This window comes from Malaclemys terrapin, chromosome 14 (genome assembly GCF_027887155.1).
Source record: "Malaclemys terrapin pileata isolate rMalTer1 chromosome 14, rMalTer1.hap1, whole genome shotgun sequence".
Taxonomy (NCBI): domain Eukaryota; kingdom Metazoa; phylum Chordata; order Testudines; family Emydidae; genus Malaclemys; species Malaclemys terrapin.
Genome location: NC_071518.1, coordinates 4,651,459 through 4,676,061, shown reverse-complemented (window position 1 = coordinate 4,676,061; position 24,603 = coordinate 4,651,459). Strand labels below are relative to the sequence as shown.

The window sequence follows — 24,603 nt, the reverse complement described above, 5'->3', positions numbered from 1 at the left end:
ACGCCACTGGTCAGGTTTGGCCCAGCCCACCCCTTCCGTCACGACGGGTGCGATGGGGCCAAATGAGAGCGAGTGGCGTCACGACCCCACGGGCCAGGAGACGTGCCGGAGCATTGCTGCTTCTGGTGGGGCCCCGTAACCTCGTGGGCCCTGGTACGCCTGCACCACTTGCACCGTTGCAGCTACACCACTGCCTTACAGGGCGCATTGAATAGCAAACGCTGCCTTGTATCAAATACACGGTCCCCACTGGGGCCAAGGCAGCCTGGTACTGGGGGCAGCATGACGGGGATTGCCCAGCAGGTGGCGGCGTGGGCCTGGCTTGCCCAGGGAAGCGGGCTCAGTGCTGCAGCTTTCGCTGTGAACCAGGGATGTTTTCCCTTGGCATGTGGCGACTGAGCGAGGTGCAAAGTGGAAGGGAAACAGCTGAGAGTGGGTCAAGAATCCTCCCTTCCCTCCCCCGGCATCTTCCCAGCCACCCTCTAATCTCCACAGGATCACCCCTCTGGTTCCTTCCCTCCCGCCAGGTGGGCACGCACGGCCCCTCCTTCCCCCGGGAAGCACTGATGTCGCCGGAGGAAGAGAGGTGCAAAGCAGGATTCTCCGGGCTGCTTTGCTGGGGGATTTCCGGCCCAGATCCTGGCCTTGGGCCAGGGCTTGAAGTCAGAGCAGCGACGGGGCTGGCTCTCCGATCCGAATGGCGCTCCCAGGGAGGAGCTGAAGGGGAAGCGTCGGACAGGCCAGAACGACAGTACAGGAGGTCACAGGGTTTGCAAGGAGCAGGGCACGACCCTCTCAGCTTGCCCCTCTGTGCCCTGCCCTGCCCCTCCAGAAGATCAACCGCCCTTCCTTGCGCTGCCCACCCTCCCTGCTGCCTGTACCGGGCACGGAGGCAGGTGGAGGCTCGGTCAGCCTCTTCAACAGCCCCCAGCAGGGCTCTAAAGAGCTACCATTCTCCGCGCGGGCGAGCCCTGTCCGCGGCCACCCATCGCCACGGAACAGCCCCTCTCGCCTCGCCAGCACCACAACGATTCGGGGAGAGGGGGACGAATGGGCGCGGCTGCCAGGCCCTGTTTTCCAGGCCGCCTGGGGGCAGGGGCTGAGAACACACAGAACGGACGCAGCGGTCCCCCTCCAGCACCACCCTCGGGGCCCACCGGCGTCACTGGGGCTGCCTGTTCAGGAGCGGGGCCAAGGCCCTTTCCCTGGAGAGCTCAGAGTCTGTTCACCCCCCCCCCCCCGTCTGAGGGCTCTGGTGTGGGTACACAGTATGCGGGAGCTCCCAGCCCAGTGCTCCCGGCATCCTTGGAGTCCTGGTGCCTGCAGCCTGCCCTCGGCTCCCTCCCCTGGCTCAGCATTGCACCTGGTTCCTGTCTGCCCAGGGGCGGGCGCTGCACAGCCGACCCCGGCGCCCGTAGGCGAGACGCGAGGACGGAACCTGCACCTCTGGGGATGGCGCCCAGAGGAGCGATCGCTCCTGCGGGCAAAGAAACCCAGTGACCCGCCCCAAAACCGTCCCTGGGGGATGGAAGCGGAGCCAGATGCAAGGGACGGGAGGGCCTGGGGAGGGACCCAGGGACTGACCCTTGGACAATGGACTGCCCTGTTCCCCACCTTTCAGGACGAGTGTAGATAAATCTCTGATAATTTTCATATGACTTTACATTGTGCCTCTTCATATAACCTTGTGGTGGGTCTACCCACGTGTGACCTCTGTTTTCATGGAACTTTGTATCAAAGCCTCATTTAGAAACTTTGCATTGCCCTTGGTATAATATTATAGCCCCTAAGGATAAAATAAGATAAAAGAAAAATTTCTTTTTGCTAGCAGTGGAACAAGAGCTCTCCCCCCCCACTCTTAATCAATTGCCCTGTTGAATGAATGAGGTGTGGATGAGCAAGGCATGGAAGGCAGCACCTTCAGACAGCCTCAACTGTTGGAGAGGGGCTGGGAGCCAGACCCAAGGACAATAAAACGTGTCAAGTGGGCTCATTAAAGACAAGCAGACATACCGAGGGCCTCGGGGGTTAGAAGCAAGCACCTTCTTTTGGAAACACCCTCTTTGCAGCATTGGGACAACACTCAAAAGAAAGCAGCACAAAGGACCAATGGACACAGACACAGAGTTTGAATCTGGTATAGATTTGCATAAGAGGAAAGCTGCTATAAAAGTGATGTGTCTTGCAGAGGACCCCGGGTCTCGTCTTGTCAACATGGCAGCATTGATCCGAATCGGCAGAAGCCCGGCTCCACCCCCTCCCCCATCTAACTCACCTGGCCAGTGAAGTTAAGGGGAGCAACTAATTGGTAACAACAAGACGGAGTGTGTGTGTGTGTGTGTGTAAGTGTAAGTGTAATATATTATATGCATATAATACAGTGTTAATAAATACATGTATTGCTAATAAATGTGGTGTTTTGTCTTATTCCCCCTTTAAAGATCCTGTGCAGTACTTTAAGTACAACACGAGGCTGACCAGGGTGATTTCGGAGATCTCCCCCGTCTGGCTGCCGGGGAGGGGGGACTGTGTGGAACAGGCTCTCCCCAGCGGGGCCCAACCGCTGACCGCTCACTTCCCTCGCAGCCTAGAGCAAAACTGCAGCGCAAATGGCCCAGTTCCGGCCTACTGCAGCCTCCAGCCCTGGGCAGTTTGCAGCCAACACACTTCCAGGCAGTGTCCCCTCCTCCCCGGCCTGGCACCAGCCCCTCCGGCCAGTCCCCCTTTGCAGCCAGCTTTGCACGGGGCATCTCCTTTATTCGCTGAACTCCGCAGCAGCCCCAAACTTACTTAGCTACTCTGTGGCCATTTTTACCCACTCACCACAATGCACCTGCTCTGCTTCAGAACTTCCCCATGTCCAGGCAGAACTCACCTACCCTTCCTCTGGGTGTCCCCAGCACCCACCCGCCGAGCCACTGGGTGTCCCCAGCACCCACCCGCCCAGCCGCTGGGTGTCCCCAGCACCCACCCGACCTGCCGCTGGGTGTCCCCAGCACCCACCCGCCCAGTGTCCCCAGCACCCACCCGCCCTGCCGCTGGGTGTCCCCAGCACCCACCTACCCTTCCTCTGGGTGTCCCCAGCACCCACCCGCCCAGTGTCCCCAGCACCCACCCGCCCTGCCGCTGGGTGTCCCCAGCACCCACCCGCCGAGCCGCTGGGTGTCCCCAGCCGCTAGGTGTCTCCAGCACTCACCTACTCAGCACTGGGTGTACCCAGGCACATCTAGAGAGGAGACACCGGCTGTGCTGCTTGGTGCATGCCGGGCACAAGACACGGGCCGTGCTGCTGGGTGATGCCGGGCGCAGGACACGGCCGTGCTGCTGGGTGCACGCCGGGCGCAGGACACGGGCCATGCTGCTGGGTGCACGCCTGGCACAAGACACGGGCCATGCTGCTGGGTGCACGCCGGGCACAGGACACGGGCCATGCTGCTGGGTGCACGCCGGGCGCAGGACACCGGCCATGCTGCTGGGTGCACGCCGGGCGCAGGACACCGGCCATGCTGCTGGGTGCACGCCGGGTGCAAGACACGGGCCATGCTGGGTGCACGCCTGGCACAGGACACGGGCCGTGCTGCTGGGTGCACGCCGGGCGCAGGACACGGGCCGTGCTGCTGGGTGCACGCCGGGCACAGGACACGGGCCATGCTGGGTGCACGCCGGGCACAGGACACAGGCCATGCTGCTGGGTGCACGCCGGGCAGAGACACCGGCCGTGCTGCTGAAAGGCCCAGGCATACCGAGGGAGGTGACACCGGCTGCGCTGCCAGCACTGGGCCCGCACTGACATGCCGGGGATGGGAGTGGAATGCTAAGAGACAAGAGCCGCCCAGGTGAGGACGCAGCAGCAAAGACATTAAGAGCATTGCAGGCAGCGATTCCCACTGGTTAGAGCGCCTCCGCTGCGGGGAGTGTTCTTTGCTGGGTTTGCCCATATATTCGCTGCACCCGGCTGCAGGTGCCAGAAGGAGCACAGGTCGCCCCTCGGGCCAGCGCAGGGCAGGGGCCGCTAAGCTCTCTGCGGTGCCGCTGCTCCTTCACGAACCAGCTGCCGTATTTATTTATGCACTTTAAATACCTCCCCAGCTCTCTGGATTCCGGGCATAGTTCTCACCCCATCACGCCATCGCTGAAGAGAAGGACATGCCGATGGAGTGCGGAGGATGGGGGTGAGCGCTGGGGGTCCCGAGGCTCGTCCTTAACCTCACGCCCACTGCACGCACGCACACACACTCACAGTCTCACACACTCACAGTCACACACGTACACACAGTCTCACACACTCACAGTCACACACACTCACACGTACACACAGTCTCACACACACACGTTCCCAGTCACACACGTACACACACTCACACTCACACACACACACACACACACACACTCACAGTCTCACACACACACAGACATACTCACTCTCAGTCTCACACACACACTCACAGTCTCACACACACAGTCCTCTCGGCAATTTTGTCACCTCTCCAGGAAGCAGGTGCCTGCCCATTAGCCCCAGACACCTACGAAGTCCAGGGCTTCCTTGATAACAAATGCTCCCTCTTCACTCAGTCGTCCAGCCCCAAAGGTCCCATCCCACTCTCCTTCTTGGGGCAGGGGGCGGTTTCCTCCTTCCCACCCCAGAATCTTGACCCCATCAGCTCAGCTACACGGGTGAGGTGGTTTTATGCCAGCTTTGCCCCTCCTGAATTCCGGCCTGCTGCCCTGCAGGAGTTGGCCTGGCCCCTGGGGCAAATTAGAGCAGCCTAGGCCAGGAGCTGCTCTAACTTGTGCTGGCCTCCCACAGATGCAGAGGGGCCAAGCTGCAGCCCAGAATAGAAGCAGCACAGCCCCCCCCCCCCCCTCTCCCACCCCCATCCCTGGCCCCATCCCTGCACTGGGACCTGCCAGAGGGGGACAGCTTAGAACCTTTTCTCCAGCTGCGCAGCACCAGGGACTTCGCCTGACACGGGGGTAATTCCCGGTGAGATGATCCATTGGTTTGGTAAGTCTCTATATGAAGAGTCGACGTTCAGGGTCCACAGCAAAGCACAGAACCAACCCCCTGCCTCCCCTCCATCCACTGGGGATGCTAATAATTATCCCTAAGTCATGGCTCCCGCCCGGCCGCTCTAGCCCTCGTTCCCCACTGTCTGATCTCCAAGGCTCTGTCCAGGCCAGTGGGGAGAGTCCTGAGCGATGATGAATATTCCTATCATATTTTCCTTTTTTCCAATATCCCATCACAGCCGGGTACATGTAGGCCCGGGCTGACATGAGTAATGGGTCACGGGCACGGCCTCATTTCTTGGGAGACAGAATTAGGGAGGTCAATGGAAGCAGAACGTCTGTACGAGCTAAGACAAGGGAGGACACCCAGGGACCCATTTCCAGAGGATCACATAAGCTTGGCATGTGAGTAAGGCGTGCCCGGCCCGCGCGTGAATGGAACGTGCTGTCCAGGCATTGGTTCCCACAAGGGGCCGTGCCAATCCCGACACGTGTGATGCAGTGTACAGCAGATGCCATGTGATGTGTAAATGTATACGAAGGAAGAGGTTTGCTGTGTAACTCTGGCTGCTTGGGGTACCCTGTACTCACCGTACACTGATCAACTCAGCGTAGCAGTGCTGTGTGCCAGAGAAAGGCCTCCCTAAGCCAGGCCTGTAGCCCTGCCCACACTCCACCCCGCCCTCGCTCCCCCTCTCCCCTGAAGCTGGCAGGGGCTCTGCTCCAGTTGGTGGTCCGGTACTCGGGCCGGCCGGCGCGGCTGCTGTGGGCCAGCTGGGGCTCCTCCAGCCACAGGGGCGGGGCCTCGGGGTTCCAGGGGGCGGGGCTCCGGTGGAAGGGGCGGGGCCAGGGGCTAGCCTCCCTGGGGGGGGTTCACCCGCCACCCATGGACCTGAGTGACGAGACTGGAGTCGGACTGACTTCTTGGGGAACTGACGGCTCGGGGAATCCCAACAGTCCCTTAGAGCAAGCTAGCTGGGTTCTGCTCCTGCAGCTCGCAGGGTGATCACACCCCTCACAGTCACCATCGGGCCATGCCAGACAGGATCACTTGATTCTGCCTTCATCTCTTCAGCATCTTTTACTTGCTTTCTGAATTCCCTTGACTTTTGCAACATCTTCCTGGCCCTGAGGAACATGGGATTCCAGCCGCCGGCTGATCAGAGCTAGACGGAAGACGATTAGGGCTAGCTCCAAATTTCCCCCCACCCCTCAGAAAGAGCAGATACCCCATGCCCCGGGCAACAGCTGAAATTCAGTCCTTGCCCCCCTTTAATGAAGAAAGCGCCCGAGTCATGGGGGGATGGGAGATTGCCCCGGCCACCTTCTGAGGAGCCCGGCTCGCTCTGCATCCTTAACGAATTTCCAAACCGAGCAGCTACAACCTCCTGCCCCCGTATTTACATGAAGCTAGCAGAGAAATGCAGACAACAAGTGCATGAAAGCCTCATTCACCTAGCCAACCCCCGTATTTTTATCGGCCAGTCACTCACAGTGGAAAGTATTCAGCAAATCCCAGCCCTAGGAGAGACACACACACATGCACCCAACCCCCAGGATAAATATATCCCAGCCTTGATTCACTGGGGCAGGCTAAAAATAGCAGCCTTGCTTAGCACCCACCTGCCTGGTGGGTTAATAGCTGGGGCACTTGTTAGCGCTGCGCTGACCCCACTCAGGCAGAATGGGAAACCCTGGTGTAGGTGGTAAAACAACCACTGAAGAAGCAAAGCTGGTCCCAGCAGAGCCCTGCAGGTAGCCCCACATCCCTCCAGACTGATGCCCCGTTGTCCTACGGGTTAGGCAGAACCGGGAGTGCCAAGGAAACCTGCGAGCCTGCCCCTGGAGTGACTCGTTCACAGGTTCTCTGCTGCCCTTCCTAGCAGAATGTATGGAATGTAGGAACTGCCAGACCAGATCAGAGCCAAGGGCCATCTGATCCGCGTCCCAGCACCAAAGGCAGGTGTCGCAGCAACAGATGTGGGATAATCTGGTCTCGGATAGTTAGAAATCGGCTCAAGCCCTGAAGTGGGAGGTGTAATCTCCCTGCCAGTATTATCATCACTCATCATAACAACTCTGGCTCATCTAGTCCCGAGAGCTGGACACATGGCCAGGCTAAATTCTTGGCCTCAGCTCCCTGTGATGGTGAGTTCCACAGCCTAATTCCGTGTGGTGTGACGACACATTCGCTGCGTGGGTTCTGAATCTGCCACCTTGGCCGTTCCTTTCTTGTCCTCGTCTGGACCCCACCCACGACTCCGGATTCGCAGTTAAGGGTGGACCCACCAATCTCTCGCTGGCGGGGGGCACAGGAGCTCTGATATTCGCTGTGCGCTGAGCTACAGCTGGGCTCCGCCTCAGCTCTGTCCCGAAGGCACAAGCCCATCACCGTGGTGTCTGGGCACTGAAGAGTTCCAGAAATGTGGTTTCATTTCTGGTGCCCCCTCCCCAGCCGGTGAGTCCAAGGCCACAGAACTGCGTGGGCTAGCTAGGATTCAAGAGGCTGTCGCTGTCCTATCTCAGCCTGCCCCCTTCCAGGGCAATGGGCAGCTGTAAATCATCAGAGCTTTGCTGCTTTCAGTGGAGCCAGGCCATTTACCCCAGCGGGGGAGCTGGCCCCCTGCCTCTCTGCAAGGCTCCTACAGCCTGGGTGGGGACGCGAGTTCAGGTCCCCCAGCCTTGCCCTCTGCTCTCCCAGCTAGCCCACCAGCTTTGCAGCGGCCTCAGTCCCGCTCCAGCTGCTGCTGATCAGTGCAGTGGGGGAGAGGGGCTTCTATGTCTTGGGGGGGGGGTGAAGGGCTGCCTTTCCCTGCAGGCACTAGGGCTGGCCCAGCCTGACACCCCGGGGCTTTGCCATGGGGAGTTCTAGGCTCAGCCCTGACTCACGGAATAGAAGCCACCTGTGGCACCCGGCTAGCGAGTCAGTTTCTCTATTAGACTCCAATTCAGCCCCAGCATCAGCAGTGTAGAACCCCCCCCCCTCCCGCCAACCAATACACACTCTGAATTCAGTGGCAGCTGTGGCTTGTCCCAGACGCCCTTGTTGCCTTAGGCTTTTAGGATTCGCTTTTGGAGAAGCTGCAGGGAGGGCAATAGGAGACAGGCCTGACTCAGACCCGGGTGCCTGGTACCCATCCAGACTGATCCTGATGAAGGACTGCCAACAGACTGGGCCAGTCCCGGACCCAGCCCTCCCTGCCACCACATGGGCTCTGGCGTGGGGGAGCGCCGGCCCAGTTCCCTGGGAACGATCCCAGATCGGACACGTGCAACTTGCAAACCAAAAGGCTGTGCCACTACCTGCCCCGGGCTCTGGGAATCCAGCCGGTCACACCAGACAGCAGCAGGAGTTGGCATTGGGGCTGGCAGGGCAGGAGAGAGCCCAGATCCCCTCACCCACTTGCTGCACCGGCTCCGGGAACAACCAGTAAAGCTGGCAGCACAGGGTGGACGATGCTCAGGGCTACGCCCAGCACTGGCCCTGAGCACCCAGGAGAGGAGCCGGTGTTCCCAGCCGGGGACCTGCTGCCCTGCACAGCGTGGGGGTGCAGAGCCCGCCGCTGTGATCCAGCTCAAACCACCCAGCACCAGCCGGCGATTGCCTCACCAGCTCCTAGGTGCTCTCCCTGGCATCTGATCCGCTTCCACTAATGTGCTAACAGAGCCTTGGAAACTTGTGTGGTTCCACTGGGGCCTGCCAGCTGGTTATAGATAGTACCTGGAGGGCAGGCCCAGCCCAGGGCAGCTGGCTATAGATAGGAACGGCGTGGCTATTTTCAGACAGGTCGTCACACTCGCTCGAGGAGCCCCTCCCTCCCCCCACCAGGCTCCGCTGCAGGGGATGTCGATCGAGGGGCTGGTGCTTTGGGGCGCACAGGAGCAAAGTGCTGCCTCTCCAACCGTCCCAGCCCTGTGCCAGTCCCTCCTCGTCCCACCCCCCGAGCGGATCATTGCAGCCTGCGGCTGCGCTGCCCCGCCTTCCCCCTGGCCCCAGAGCCAGTGCAGCGAGGACGTGACTTTGGCCTTCCCAGACCCTTCCTCGCATAGATTGGGTTTAAGGGCCAACGGGACCATGAGCTCCACCCGGCTGCCCTCCATGTAACCCCAGAGCTCCCCCCAGTTACCCCGGGCCTGAACCCGGCAACCTGGGCTTGGCTACAGCATCTCGTCCCAGAAGACAGCCAGGCTTAGATGGAGGAGGATCCAGCCGACTATTTGAAAGAGCTTGGCAGGTCGGCCCCTTCCCTCCCTGCTCGCACAGTCCCTATTTCACAGCCCAGTGTGCCAGTGCCAAGGAGAGCCGCGGGCTTCCACTCCTAGGTTTTAGCCACTTACCCCCCATCCCACCATGCGTGTGTAGAGGGGCAGGGGGCACGGCCAGGGAATGGGCGCGGGGGTCTCGGCTGTGCTGGGACCAAACACCCCTCTTCCCCACTGCTTTGCCTGTTCCAGCTCCCCAGGGCTCTGCACCCGGCATTTCTGCCAACCTGAGACTCTCGTCAAATAACACCAGCACCTCCCATCGCAAGGCACCCGGGAGAGGCAATTTCAAGGGACACGCACCGATCCGCTGGTGCAGAGCCAGGAGGGAGCTGCTATTTTCACCTCCTATTTCCAATGGGCAGAGCCCTGAACCCGACCCTCTAGATCCCAAACACTCTGTCTGAACCGATGTCAGTTCAACGCCCAATGGGGCAGTGTCACCATCACTGGAGCACCCTCAAAACTAGCCACCCACTTAATGGGACAGTAACGGGATTGTTGCTCATGTGTAAATGAAATACCAGCTCCGAAGGGCAGATTTACTGAACTTTGACAAGAGTGAGGCAGACAGACGGGGCGGTTCCCCGGCCACTCACCCTCAGGAGAGAAGATCTGCACAAGCAATTAGTGCATAATTTACAGGCAGTAGGTGTAATTCTGCACTCTGGTGCAAGACGCCAGGGGCCAGACTTCCCCCTAGACACGCCACACTCCCGTTTGGTTATTTCAAGACAGGTTGCTGCAGTTTGGGCCACACCCTCCCTGGGGAGAGTCTGCCAGATTGGGAGAAATTTTTTTTGAATCAGAACCAGGGCCGGCTCCAGGCACCAGCCCACCAAGCATGTGCTTGGGGCGGCGCCTGGAGGGAGGCGACGCGGCGGGGCGCTCCGGCCCGAGAGCGGGGCCGCGACTGGGCTCGCTGCCCTCCCCCCAGCGCTCTGGCCGCCGGGAGCTCTCCGCCCTGCTCCCGGCACTCTGGCCGCTGGGGGCTCTCCGCCCTCCCCCTGGCGCTCTGGCCGCTGGGGAGAGCGGAGAGCCCCAGCCGGGCTCTCCGGCCTGCTCCCGGTGCTCCAGCCAGTCAGGGATTGCGGGCCCGCGGCCGGGTTTGGCGCCCTCCCCTGCCGCGCTGGGGGGGGAGGGGGCGCGCGGGGCAGCAGGTGGCTTTTTTGCCTAGGGCGGCAAAAAAGCCAGAGCCAGCCCTGATCAGAACCCTTCTCGCCCCGTCAGACGTCATGGGGGGCAGGAACAGGGCTCGCCTTCCCTGGCTAGCCCAGGCTGCTCTTTGCACGTTCTCTGTGTTAAGTCCCACAAGTTCTCCCTCTGAGCACTGTTTGGCAGCTGGATACTTTTGGCCAGCCCCTTTTGCATATTCCTCCAGATGCCCCCCCAGCACAACTGCTCTGGCTTGATTCTTTAGAGATAAGGCGCTGTTGAACTCTGATGAATCTTGGCATTTGCTATAAAGTCCATTTGATAACTAGTGTTTTCCTAAGACATTTGCCGCTGAAGGCATTCCAAGTGTTTGCTGGATCTTTGGTGGATTTCCAGCTTTCACCTCCATAGGGTAAGGTGGAGATAAACCCTGGACTGGAAGGTTTGTGGTTTGGTCTTAAAAGTGTAGCTGGTTAATGATCAAATCTTGTTTAAGCTGGTGAGTGCAGCGGCCACCTTGCCGGATTCCTTCTGGGCAGCCCCACTGGTTTGCCTGTTCCTGCCACAATGAGTAAATTGACTCCCTCCTTGTATTCCTTTGCCTCCCAAAGGAGTGCGGCAGCGGGCATCTGCTTTGAGAAGCTGCAAAAAACTGTAAGTGGGTGACTGGTGTGTCGGGGGGTGAAACGGGCCAGGCAGGTTGTCCGCCTATAAAACTCAGAGAAATGGCTCCAGGCTATCAATGACCAGTGCTCCCAGCCCCCAGAACAACGGGCTCTGCTCCTGATTAACGTGCACGTGCCAGATCTGGCCCTGACGAGTCACGCAACGCCCCGTGAGGAAGCACGCGTGACTGCGGGTGCACCAGCTCATGGGGAGGCATGGGCCGAGCCACTCCTCCTTGCACTGGGCAACCCAGCCCTGGTTCATTCCCCTTCCCTCCCGTACCATGAGACGGTCACCGCTCTGCCGCTGGGGGGCAGGGAGGAGGTCCGGCCTAGACACGTGCAGCGCCGTCGAAAGCAGAACTTGGCCCTGCGACACTGTATGTTCCTGGTGACCTCACTCAGGAAACGTCTCGGAGCTGCTGGCTTTCCGTCTGCAGGCCGTAAGCTGCTTCTGTCTCCTCTCGCACGCACAAGCTGCGAGCCCAGCAATCAGCCGGTGCCCCGCTCAGCCTGGCTTGGGAGGGATAGAAAGGAGAACCCCTGCCGTGCTAGCGCCCCATCACAGAGACCACCCCACCCCCTGGCTCCACGCGGCCCAGCCGTGACGCTGCTAGCACCTCAGTGCAAGGCATCGCTTTTCTAACGGGGGTTCTGGGGGTTAGAAATGGGCTGGACGGGGAAGGAGCAGTAGAGGAGAGTCCTGGCTCCTAGCCCCAGCCCAGCTGCTGTGCCCTTTCTGAGGCCTGGCTGTGCCTCAGTTTCCCCAGCTGTAAGATGGGGAAAGTAGGGGCAGTGTGGGCACGCTGGCGAGGAAGAGGGTATAAAGTGCCGAGCACGGGCACAATGGCTCCTGCAGCAATGGTCTCTGGTAACGTTTTTGGTCCGTGGGCTCTGTGGCTCCTATGGGTTGATCCCAGGCTCTGCTCGGCCGGCTGGCACAGGCCCAGCGTCTCCCATCCAGCCTCTGAAAAAGAAGAGGGAACCCCCAGGATGGCGGATTTTGTCCTCTCGGAGGGAAGTGCAGAGGTGTTGACCCGCATGGCCCAGCTAGGCACTGCCCTCCCAAGCCCCGAGGAAGATCTAGCAGCTCGGGGTGGAGGGCAGATAGCCCAGAGGAAAGAGGCAATAGAGGGGAACAGAGCAGGGGGAGTGGGGCCCCAGAGGGAGGATGGGCTGGGGGTGCAGGAGGTCCAGAGCTGGTGGGGGGGGAGAAGGCCCCACGTGCTGTTTACAGCTTCAGCCTAACCACCGCAGAGTGGAAAATCTCATTCATTCATTCCGCTGCCGCTCTCCCTCATTGTGCCCAGGGCTGGCTGGCTGCCAGGGCCCCCGTCTGCTCCGCTCCCCCCAGCCCGGTGATATATTTATACGTATTTTCCATGCACCGTTAGGAGAAGGGAAAACATTCGGGTTTATTTTAGAGCCTGTAAGATTCTTTCCCCCACTGCCCCGCTTGGCGACAGGTGCAATGGACATATTTAGACATTGGGCTCTGGAAATAGAACACAATTCATAATATAGCTTCCTTTAGGCCTCTGGGCTCTATTTATAACCCCCCCCCCCCAACCCCCTGGTGCCCAAAATAGAAATATTAGCTCTGCTTTGCCTTTCTGCTGGGCCAGGAAGGTGACATCAGCAGCCCCGCCATCCCGCTGCTCACCCAAACACGCTGCCATCTCCGCTAAGGAAACACGCGGGCTCTTTCATAAGGAGCTATACATAGCCGCTATAGGGGGGCGCAGGGTTCTGCACCCAGAAGCATCCCATGACGACATGGCCCTGAGCTGAGCCGAGCCTGTTTCACTGCTGCCTGCGTCGCGTCCCCTCCCCCAGCCCTGAGTTCCCTTTGTCATGGCGCTTATAGGCTCCTTGGGGCAGGGTTTGCCCTTTGAAGAGTCCGTACAGCACCTAGCACGCGGGCCCTGGCTGTACGACAGAACAGGCCCCTGGAGACAAGCTGCCCACTCGGCTTTTAAATGTTCTCCACAGCTGGCACCAGGCAGGTCTCAAACCCGTTCTCTGCCACCAGCAGAGCAAACGGGGCAGGGAGCAGCCCAGACCCGTGAAAATACCGAAGCAGCTTCCCCCCCCCCCCACGCCAAAGTCTCATCTAGCCACACACGCAGCTAGGGATGGGTAGCTGAGATCTCCGATGTGCGCGGGGCCGGGGGAAAGACACCTCTCTGGCACTGCATGCCGTGCCCAGCCCATTGCTGTCTGTACTGAAACAACGAAACCCGGGCCCCTGTTCTTCCCAGCGCTTGGTGGGGGGGGAGGGGGGGCTTGCCTGGCTCAGATCATCCACCCGTAGCAGCTTGAAGGTACTGTCCACCTCACAGTGCCAGGTCACCCAGCTGCAAAACGGAGACCTGATCCCTCGGGTTAGGGGCAGGCAGAGGTGGGTGGACGTGATGCTGGCCCCCGGCCTCGCTTGTGGGTCGTTGGCTATGAAACGGACGTGCCATAACTGCATCAGCCCCATGAGCCACTGGCTTGGGGGAACTTTTGACTAGGATCACCAGGGGCCTGGAAGTTTAACCAGCCGCACAAGGCTCCGAAACCAGCAGCGACCAGCACCGAGAGCACGCTCAGCTGTGTCCAACACAAGCCGAGTCCCTGCTCTGCAGAGCTTACAGCTACCCCGGGGAAGAGGAGGAGCAGGCAGACAGGCTAGGAACAGGGCTACAGAGAGATTCGCCCTCCCTAGCTCCTGGGGAGAAGGGGGGAAGCTTGCCCTGACCTGCTCAAGGGGTAGAGAGGTAAGTCCAGAGCCAGTCCAAACACCTGCTCATCTCTGAGACCCCCAGCAGGGGAGGGGGCATTCCCACATGCAGCTTCCACACAGCCCCCCAGAAATCCCACAGGGCTACAGCCCTGCGTCATGCCGCCCTGACTGAGCAGGATGCGAGGAGGAGCTGAAGGATACAAAATGCCTGGGGCCCCATGCACACACTGTAGGCCCCCATCACTGCCCCTGCCCCACAGCCCTACCCCCACTTGGAGTGGCCGTGGCAGGAGTCACCACTCCCTTTGCTCCCAGACAGAGCGGGGCAGTAGCACGTGGCCCCCTTGCCCCACAGGAGCAGCAGCAGGGGGTCCCCTGCCCATCGTCAGAGAGGCAAGAGGGACAGGAGGGGAGCCCCAGTACATACCCCAGCAGTCAAGATGTATCGGCTAGTGGGTGGGCGGAGCCTGCTGCCACACGGAGAATCCTTTCTGGGGTAGAGCTGGAGCAGCAGGACTTGGTGTGAACACCCATTGAGATGCCCAGGGCAGTCAGCAGCTCTCGGAGCTATTGTTTCAGGCTCTCTGCAGACACAGGCAGACATCACTGCTCTCCTTACCCCCAGTTTCAAGCTTTTCTTTGCAACCACAATGGCGAGACACTTTTTTAAAAAATGAAACAGACTGTGGTGCACTCCTGACACCAGGAGCTGGGACCCTGAGTGGCAATATAGGGCCTCTGCCTTCATCCAGCCCCAGAAGAGTGAGCAGCAACTGTGTCAGGCCCCTGTTTGGGACAGGGCAGAGGGACGCATGCAGCTTGGGAGGAAAGAAAACAGGGCCAGGAATCTGATATTTGAGAGCCCTGCCCGCTCAAGTTACATTCAGTGATCAGCAAAAACGAACACCCCTGTGTCTATTTATACTGCCCGCGTGGACGCGGCCTCAGGGCCTGGCCCTCTGCTTCCTGTTTTGGTTGGGAGGCTACCTCCGAGCATAGCTGTGAATGCAGCACAACTGCCAGTGAAGCAACAGCAGGGGTTGCATGACACACTGGCAGTAGGGCCTACATAAACAAGGTCTTTAAAAGAAAAAAGCCTAGACAAATAGAGATTTCAGACCTGGGAGCTGTCCTTCCAGCAACTGCTAACAATGCAAGGCCCAGGGTATGTTTTGGGGCTGGAGGACACGTCTGTGTCCAAGTGGTGAGGGCGGGTGAAACTGCGCCAGGAGCGGGGAGAAGCAGATGCCCGGGAGAGAGGTAAAGGAGTGTCCGAACGCCAAACAGCACAGAAGCAGTCCCTCGGCTGTGACTACGCATAGCCCTGGAGACTTCTGCCAACCAATGGTGTCTCATTGTTTCTTCTATTCTCTGTCTCTATCCTCCATTGCCCCTTGTCTTAGACTTAAGACTGTAAGCTCCTTGGAGGCAGGGACCATTTTTTGTTCTGTGTTTGTACAGCGCCTAGCACGCTGGTATCCTGGCCCTTGCTAGGGCTCGGGGTGCTACTGCAATACAAATAACCCGATCGGATAAGTGCTGAGGCTGGGGAGGAGCACTAGGAGGACGTGTCGCCAAGACGGAGCAGGAAGCAGTGAGAAGTCGCTGGCCCCGTGCTCTCATTGAGCAATAAGACAAGTTCACTTTGCAGGCTCTCGGTTTTATTTTTTATTAGACACCAGGCAATCAAACTGAACCGATGTGTGACAACAGATCCCACACTGGCAGCCACAGAGCAGGGGAGAATGGACAGCTCCCACCGGCTGCTGGTGACAGCACAGCGAGTTGCATTTGACGGCCCAGCCCCTAACGAGGGAGGTGGAGACTCTTGGATGCAAAGGATGGGAGAGAGGCAGAAACGAGGAGAGGTTATTCCTCCAGCGTGGCTCTTCTTGAAGCACCGTTCGGGCAGTCCCGCTGAACGGGTGCAGACAAACGTACTTCCAGGCAGGTGAGCAGAGTGGATGCATGGAGCTTGGGGGTGATCCAGTTCACCCCTAGAGAGCCAGAGCTCAATGCATGGAGCTCAAAGCTAGCCTGGAATGCAGTCTCCACTCCCCTTCCTCACGCGCACACTGAAGGACATTGCCTGCATGGAGAAAGAACCAAGTCATTCCTGCAATGAGTTTGCCAGGCCTCCAGCACCGCCCTCTGCAGAGCTGGTGCCATTCAGCTGAAGACACAAAGCTGGAAGATGGGTATAGATCTCCACCATCACCAGGAACCGGAGCCTTCTCCCATGCTAGCATACGTCCACCCGCACCCTCCACAGAGTGGCAGGATGCCGGAAGCTCCCACGGAGATGCCCAGGCCTACAGCAGGTTTCCTCGTTCCGACTGCTTGGTGCAGCCATGGGCAGTGGGCGTCAAGATGTAGCACAGCAGCCAGCCTCCTCGTGCCGGGACAGCAGAGACATCCGGGAGAAGGTCTTGGAGCAGCCCCGGCACTGGTACTTCTTGACGTCCGAGTGCGTCTGCAGGTGGGCGCGGAGGTTGGAGCGGTCGGCGAAGGCGCGGCTGCAGTGCGAGCAGCTGTAGGGCTTTTCACCTGGGGGGGGAGCAAAGGCAACACCGTCAGAGAGAACCACCCCCATGCAAGCAGCTCCCTCTAGACAAGACACTGGGGCACAATCTTGGCTTGGCCGGGTCAGGGAGTGGGACCAGTCCCGCGTCTGGTCTGGTTTGTACAGTTCTCCTGTGAGATCCAAGCAGCCTGGGGTCCCAGAAATAGCAGGAAGTTCCACACAACTCTCCTATCCTGGTTCCCCCTTGGAATCAGCGGGGGGCAGTGGCCAGGCCGAATGGCAGGCAATCACCAGGGGTTGTTAGGCGCTCAGGTGGGTTAGGGGGTTTCCAGGGAGCAGGAGGGAGGGAGGGTTGCGAGCATCCCAGCGGCAGCCCGGCCCGCTGCACGTTGTAACCAGGGGAATGCTCCGCTTCCCTGCCGTGCAGAAGGGGTCTGTACAGCAGGAAGAAAGAGAGGAGACTGGAGCCAGGTGGACAGACAGCCCAAGAGACCTGCAATCTCATTTCCAGCAGCTGACTGCACAAGTAAATTTCAGAAGCACTCCACCGTGGCGGGAGCAGAGGGAACATGGACTCCACAGCTGGAAGCCCTTCACCTGAGCATATAGTAGCAGCAGGGGTGGGACACAGCACCCTTGGGAGTCAGGATTTTGCGTTCCCTCCAAGCCAAGCCCAGTGACTCTTCCCAACCACCCCCAGCCTCTGCTGCAGAAGCTGGCCCAGGCCAGACTGTTTGGCTTGAAATTCACAATGGAAGGACTCCCTGTCCAATCATAGAAGTTGGAGATAGAAAAGCCCCATCAGACTCTCTCCCCAGGGCCAGGCCTGGATCATTCCCCTCCCAGCACCATTTGCCAGCCATGAGGTTTACAACACTCTCCTGGGGAGAATATGGCACAGCCCAAGGCAGCTCACTGCCAGGTTTTCCCTGCTACAGCCTAATCCACCCCACTACCACCCTTTGTTATCCCTTTATATACCACACTGAGTAGCCCCTCACTCCCTCTGCTCTGCTTAGCCAAGCTAGATGCATGCAGCTTTTTCAGTCTTTCCTTGTAAATCAATCCTGCCAGGCCGTAGATCGGTCACCCTTCTCAGAACTCCCTGCAATTTGTCCATATCTTCCTGTGATCCTGGTGCCCAGAACCAGGGACAATATTCCAGGTGCTGTGCCCAGAGCCCTGTACAAAGGAACCAGGACTGGCCCTGCTCCGGAGCCCAAGAGTCACGTTAGCCTTTTCTTTGCAACCGGCTCATGTTGCCAACTCATGTCCGACCTGCTGTCTGCTTAAAGGGACACTGGTGAGTCAGCCTCCAGCTCTCCCCCCGCCTCTCTTGGATGTTTGCAACTGAGAAATGCAGAGACACAAACATCAGGTTATCGCGCATCCTCTGCGGGAGCCCTGTTGCCGTGCTCAGCTCTGGGCTAGGTTCATGCATGGGATCTGGAGGGGAATATGTGCATCAGGCATTTGTATTTTGTTTCCTGTTTACCACCTCTATTTTGGGCATGCAGGGAGTGGGGGGGGGAAATCGCAAGTCTCCCACTTCGGAACAACCAGCTTTGTAACTGGATTTCTCAGCCCACATGGCATGAGCACATCCTATTACAAGAGGAACTTTCCCACAACTGCAAGCCTGGCAGGAGATTGTTTAGGCAGAAGAAATGTACTAGACCAATGCTCTGCCACTCTCTTTGCTGACAGCACTTAAATCTCCAAAGCACTTTATCAGCACAAACTAATCCTCACAACCCACCTGGAGATAGGGAAGTATTACTCATGTTTCACAATGGGGAAACCGAGGCACAAAGAGGCAACATGCCCAAGGCCATAGGAAGTGAGCCAAGAGGGGGCAAACCAAGACTGTAAAGGCACCACCACAATCTTACAATAAACACACCATGAGTAAATAGAATTAGGGCTAATCTGGATGGATTAGAGAACATCTTTTTAAAAGGATAGTGGAATTTCCCCTCCCTTCTCCTGATCTGTAATACCTAAGATTATTAAAACTGGAAGAATTCTCTTTTAGATCATTTACTTCTCACTAGTTGCATTTGCTCTGGATGTTGTTCTCATCTGGCATAAGGGAACAAGACTAGTCAGTCTGATTTTTGGTTACTTCATTGCTAGTCAGTTTGACCTGAGTTATTCGATTTCTAAGGGAATAAGTAGGAAATACTGCAAAAAATTCTACTAAAGGGACACAATCAAGTTAAATGGTGACAAAAATATTAGTTTTGCTAAGATCAGCTTTTATGAAACCTAAGCCCAGCAGAGCAAGATTTCCATACTTTAAAAAAATTCATTCCCATGAAAACAGCTGTTTTTAAACATTCATCTGCAGTGTCTGTAACCCAGACATTACAGCACCAAGAGTCTGAAATTGAAACTCACAGGGGGAAAACGAAGTTCATTGAGTTTGCATTGTTCAAACCAATAGAAATGCAAAGGGCAAACAAAGAGCAAAACAGGGCCAAGCAAATGGGATACTGAAAATCTACTCTAAGGGGTTAGATTCTTCTTCGGAGAAAGATCCTGGCATGATTTATGCACTTGTTTAATTTCCTGCATGCAGCAAAGCCATTGAAGCCAATGGGACTATTTGTGTGCATAAAGGTAACGTCTGTGCAGGTTGCCTTAGGGCTGGTGGTCTTTGCACTGTGGGCTGGAGCTCGAACTCAAAGGTTGCCCCTCCCCTGACTCCCATCCACACTTTAAACTCCACCAAGCTGGGCCACCACCAAGGGGGAGGTGAAGCTCCAGTGGGGATGCAGTCGCTCAGATTACAGCAATTCACCAACTGTGGTCCCTGGAGCGAGCAGTGAGAGGAGCTCAGGTGTACTAAGAGAAGCCCTTGGCCTGTAAACTCCTCAAGGCAGGGACCGCGGTATCCTGGTATCTGTACAGCACCTAACGCCAAAGGCTCACCCTGATCTAAATGGAGCCTTTAGGTGCTACTGGGATACAAATACAGTGTATTAGTGTCCCAGGTAGAGATGTTGGTCTGCAGCGTTTGATCTGTAAGCAGACAGTGCCCTTTTACTCTTGGGGTCTGCAAAAAATCTCCGTACAAAATACAAGCATTTTTTAACCGAACTGGGCCTGGCAAGCTGTTTTGTGAGTGCCAAATTAAAAGGCGGATCCACCAGAGATTAGCCATTTTCTCCCAGCCCGCCCTCCGCTACCGCCTGCAAGCCACCTCGACCTGCTTGCGCCAGCAGCTGTGCAAAATGACTGGCCAAGCGGAGCCCGGTAAGCACATGAAAGGCACTTCCCTCCCTGGGCAGCCCCGGCGCTGCAGCCCACCTGTGTGCGTTCGGATATGTCCCTGGAGCAGCCAAGGCCTGGAGAAGGCTTTGCCGCAGATCTTGCAGACGCAGGGCAGCGTGTGGGTGCGGATGTGCATCTTGAGCGCCCCCAGGCTCCCGTACTCCTTGTCACAGTACTTGCAGTTGAAATACTTCCTGGCCTGCAGCAGGCAGCGCTGTTGGCGGTGTTTGGCCAGCCCCGAGAAGGTGTGGTAGGACTTGTGGCAGTCAAAGCACTCAAATCTCTCCAAGGGCTCAGCTGCCCCACCCCGTGCCCCTGGCAGTTTGTCCTGGGCTCCCCTGTCCCCCTCTGCTGGGCTCCCCGGGTCGGATGGCCTCCTTGGGGGCAGGCTGAGGACAGGTGGCAGGTTGAGATTGTTCTGGTTGTCTTTGAGAGGAGTGCCCGGGGCTCGGCCCGTTAACGTGTCCACCAGGCTGATCTCCAGGTTGTGGGGGCTTGCGCTGGGAGTCCTTTTGGTATCACCATCCAGTGGGAGAGGCAAGGAGAAGCGGGCGAGGATGGAGCTGCCGTCCCAGGGCGTGGAAGGGGCGCTGTCATTCGGGATGAGGATGGGGAAGACCAGCCCCCCGCAGGAGTGGCACGCGCCATTGATTTCTGGGGAGAAGCAAGAGGCAGGTGAACATGAAACCGTAATATTGCCTATTAGCTCCCACCCCCGTGCCCGGCGTGCACGCCTAGCCAGGAGCTGTGCACCAGTGAGAACAGCAAGGCAGACGAGAGCTGAAGGCCAGTTCGCTTGTGTCCATTAACCAAAGTCCTCTCCGCCTACACACTGCACACACCAGTCCCTGCACCAGCTCACTCCAACTCCCCCACCCCCTGCGGGTTTGTTTTGCTCAGACTGGGTGGAGAGAAACTGGGCAACGGTTTGGGGCAGGGGCTGCTAATGGGGCAGTGCTCTTGACAGTCTGGGGTCCGGGATGTTGGGCTGGCCCCAGCACTCCTTGCTAGCTCCCACTTCCACCAATGTAAGCCCCCCCTTCCCCTTTTCTAGGGATGGGAAGCCTCAGTGCAGACAGTCAGAGCCTTGTTCTACCTGATGGAAACAGGCCACCCTTCCTGCTGCCGCTGCAGGAGTCTCCTAGGTCCTGGCCCCGTGAACGGAGCTGGCTTGAGCAGTCGGAAGGCTCCCACCTGGTGGCATTCTGCCCCAGCCTAGGGGCCGTGCTGGGGGGACGGGCCAGGCCATCTATCTACGGGTGAATCGGGCCCGCCACGGTGCTCAGTGGAGTGCGCGGGACCTTCCAGGAGGTCCAAGAGGGAAGTTAATCACAACATGCCCAGTGTCAGCCCTTGTGGCTCCATCCTGGGGAGATTTCTGAGACAGACAGACAGACACACAGACAGACACACACACACACACCTCTCTCTCTCTCTCTCTGTCCAGGGCCAAGTAGCCTATTGGAAATACTCCCGCCCCCCTCCTGCTGGACTCGGATGAGATGACAGCAGAGGGTCTAAGGATGGAGCTGGAGTAGGGTCCCCCTGCCTGAAGCCCCCCCATTAGGGGTGTCATACCAGTGCCCCAGCAGTGACAATCCAGGCGGCACTGCCTGCCCCCAGAGCCCCCACTACCACCTGCCCGCCCTGCTCTCCAGGAACGCGGACACCCCCCAGCCCGGTCTGCAAGAGAAATGCTGCCCGCTCCGCTTCTCTCGGTGGGGTCCCACTGGGAGCCGCTCTCCGCAGCCCCCCCGGCGAAGGGGCCCCAAGACCCCCCTGCAGAAGGAAGCGGGGTTACTTGGCAGTCGCAGCCCCACTCACTGCGGGGCCGGAGCCAGCCGGCGGGGCCGGACCAAGCGGGCGCCGCGCTGCCCTGTGCGGGGCAGGGGGGAGCGGACACCTGTCTCGTGTGAAGCGCCGGGGCAGAGCCGGGCCGTCAGCCCCAGCGCCCGGGAAGCGATGGGGCGGGGAGACCCCGGCCCGGGACTGTGCCCTGCCGGCAGGGCGCTGGGGGCAGGCTGCGAGCACCTGCCGGCCCCGGGAGCCTGCGCCCCGGGACAGCGCCCGCAGCCCGAGGGCGCAGGGAAGTCACAGTCCGGCAGCAGGGTGACCCCAGCAGGACCCGCACTCCCGACGGGTCCCCGAGCCGGGGGTTCCCCTGGGCGCCCTGCCCCGGGCGCAGCCCCGGCCCCTCACCTTGCCGCCGCCGCGTCTCCAGCTGCCCGTAGTTGGGGACGCGGGTGCTGCAGGGTTTCTTCACCAGGAAGGAGCGCGGCATGGCCGGGCGGCAGCGGCTCTGCCGGGACCCCGCCGGCAGGTGCCATAAGGCGCCCGGCTCATTAGCATGGGCCGCCCGCCGGGCCAACCGCAGGGCGAGGGGCGGGGCTTGGCCGCCTCCCCCGGGACCGCCCCCGTCACAGGTACGGGGGGTGGGGGGACGTGCGGCGCTGCTCGCTCGCCCCCACAGGCCCCGCCCGAGCCCCCCCTAAACCGCCCCTCAGTACCCCCCTACCCAGCCCTAACTACCCCGCCCCTCCCCCTTCCGTACCCCCACACCCCCTCTGTTCCCCGTATCCCTCTACCCAGCCCTAACCACCCCGCCCCTCGCTTCTCCGTACCCCCACACCCCCTCTGTTCCCCGTATCCCTCTACCCAGCCTAACCACCCCCCACTCCCCTTACCCAGACCTAACCACCCCCTCCCCTCCCCTCCCCCTTCCGTACCCCCACACCCCCTCTGTTCCCCGTATCCCTCTACCCAGCCCTAACCACCCCGCCCCTCGCTTCTCCGTACCCCCACACCCCCTCTGTTCCCCGTATCCCTCTACCCAGCCTAACCACCCCCCACTCCCCTTACCCAGACCTAACCACCCCCTCCCCTCCCCTCCCCCTTCCGTACCCCCACACCCCCTCTGTTCCCCGTATCCCTCTACCCAGCCCTAACCACCCCGCCCCTCGCTTCTCCGTACCCCCACACCCCCTCTGTTCCCCGTATCTCTCTACCCAGCCCTAACCACCCCCACTCCCCTTACCCAGACCTAACCACCCCCTCCCCTCCCCCTTCCGTACCCCCACACCCCCCCTGTTCCCCGTATCCCTCTCCCCTGCCCTAACCACCCCCCACTCCCCTTACCCAGACCTAACCACCCCTCCCGCCCCTCGCTCCTCCGTACCCCCACACCCCCCGTTCTCCGTACCCCCCTACCCAGCCCTAACCACCCCCCACTCCCCTTACCTAGCCCTAACCACCCCGCCCCTCGCTCCTCCGTACCCAGCCCTAACCACCCCATCCCCTCCCCTTGCTCCTCCGTACCCCCACACCCCCTCTGTTCCCCCGTATCCCCCCACCCAGCCCTAACCACCCCCTCGCTCCTCCGTACCCCCACACCACCTCTGTTCCCCAGTATCCCCTTACCCAGCCCTAACCACCCCCCACTTTCCTTACCCAGCCCTAACCACCCCTCCCCTCGCTCCACCATACCCCCCACACCTCTGCTCCCCCCACTCCTCCCCTAACCACCCCCCACACCATCATGCTACCCAGCCCTAACCACCCCCTCCCCTCGTTCCTCCATACCCCCCCACAGCACCTCTGCTCCCCCCACTCCCTGCTACCCAGCCCTAACCACCCCCACTCCCCTCGCTCCTCTGTAGCCCCCCACACCATCCCCCTACCCAGCCCTAACCACCCCCCTCGCTCCTCCATACCTACCCACACCACCTCTGCTCCCCCAGTATCCCCCTACCAAGCATGTACCGATTCACACACCCTACTTCCCCCCAGTGCCCCCATACACAGCCCTGACCTACCAGGGCACCCAGCGTACCCCCTACACTACCCCAGCTCCTCCAGCACCCCTCCACACCACCCTGCTTCCCCCCAGGGCACCCAGAACACCCCCCCCCCCACACACACACACACAGCCCCTGCTCCCCCCAGCACCCCTCTACACCACCCTGCTCACCCATACACAGCACAGACCCCCCAGGGAACCCAGAGTACCCCCTACACTACCCCTGCTCCCCCAGTGTCCCTCTACACCACCCTGCTCTCCCTACACAGCTCTGACCCTCACCACCACCTAGAGTACCCCCCTACACAACCCCTGCTCTCCTCTTGCCCCAGAAACCACCCAAACCCCCAGCTCCACTCACCATTTACCCCACACCTCCCAGCATACCCCCACATACCACCAGACTATCCCCAGCCACCACCCACAACCCCCCTGTACACAGCCCCTCCCCCCACCTTCTACCAAAATGCATCCCCAACCCCCTCCTGCTCCCCCAACACAGCCCAACCTACACACAGTCCCTCCTACTTGCCCACACCTGGGCCACAAGCCACCCGCACCCTTGCCCCAGCACCCTCACCTCTCCCCATCACACAGCCCCCCGCAGCCCTGCCTCAAACACACAGACCTCCCCACACCACCCTGCTAAAGTAATCCAGCAGCCCCCCCCCGCAAAATACAGCCCCCCCCATCCTTCTGCACTCCTCCCTGGGCACTGCCAGCACAGCAAGGTTTGCACCTACCTTACACACTGCACCACACAGGGGTGGAAGGATTAGGAATAATGCAAGTGCAGATTGTCCGTGCCTCAGTTTCCCCCCCCACTATAAAATCGGGATCAGACTTCTCCACTTCCCGAAGGTGGTGTAGGACACACCCATTAATGTAAGGACCTAGAGAGGGAGAGTTACAAGTACTGATACACACACGCATGCAAAGAGGAATGGTCTGATCATCTTGGGAGCCAAGAACTGGAGTCTAAGCCCAGCTCTGCCCCTCACTCACTTTGCGACCTTGAGCCAGTCACTTCACCTCTGTCTCAATTTCCTCCTCCGTCTAACAAGGATAACCACCATTACCTCAGCGGGAGACCTGAGGCGAACGGGATGTTTGGAGAATACTTTGAAGCAGCAGAGTGCGAGATAAGAGTTATTCTTCAATGTTATCAGAGCCCCAGACAGTGCGC

General features: G+C 59.5%; 1 protein-coding gene across 1 annotated transcript; it reads right to left on the bottom strand.

Annotated features, from left to right (window-relative positions):
- Window positions 1-15,481: 15,481 nt before the first annotated feature.
- On the bottom strand, window positions 15,482-21,903 carry SNAI3 (snail family transcriptional repressor 3). The gene is made up of 3 exons (XM_054048977.1): window positions 21,821-21,903; window positions 19,658-20,275; window positions 15,482-16,368 (listed from the first exon to the last, which is right to left on the bottom strand). The coding sequence occupies exons 1-3, from the start codon at window positions 21,900-21,902 to the stop codon at window positions 16,187-16,189; spliced, it is 882 nt and encodes a 293-aa protein (XP_053904952.1). The 5' UTR covers window position 21,903; the 3' UTR covers window positions 15,482-16,186.
- Between the last annotated feature and the right edge of the window lie 2,700 nt (window positions 21,904-24,603).

Coding starts and splice junctions, on each gene's coding strand:
- SNAI3 (XM_054048977.1), bottom strand. CDS start 21,902: ATGCCGCGCTCCTTCCTGGTGAAGAAACCCTGCAGCACCCGCGTCCCC. Junction 20,276..21,820: donor GGAGACGCGGCGGCGGCAAG/GTGAGGGGCCGG, acceptor GCTTCTCCCCAG/AAATCAATGGCGCGTGCCAC. Junction 16,369..19,657: donor ACATATCCGAACGCACACAG/GTGGGCTGCAGC, acceptor CTCCCCCCCCAG/GTGAAAAGCCCTACAGCTGC.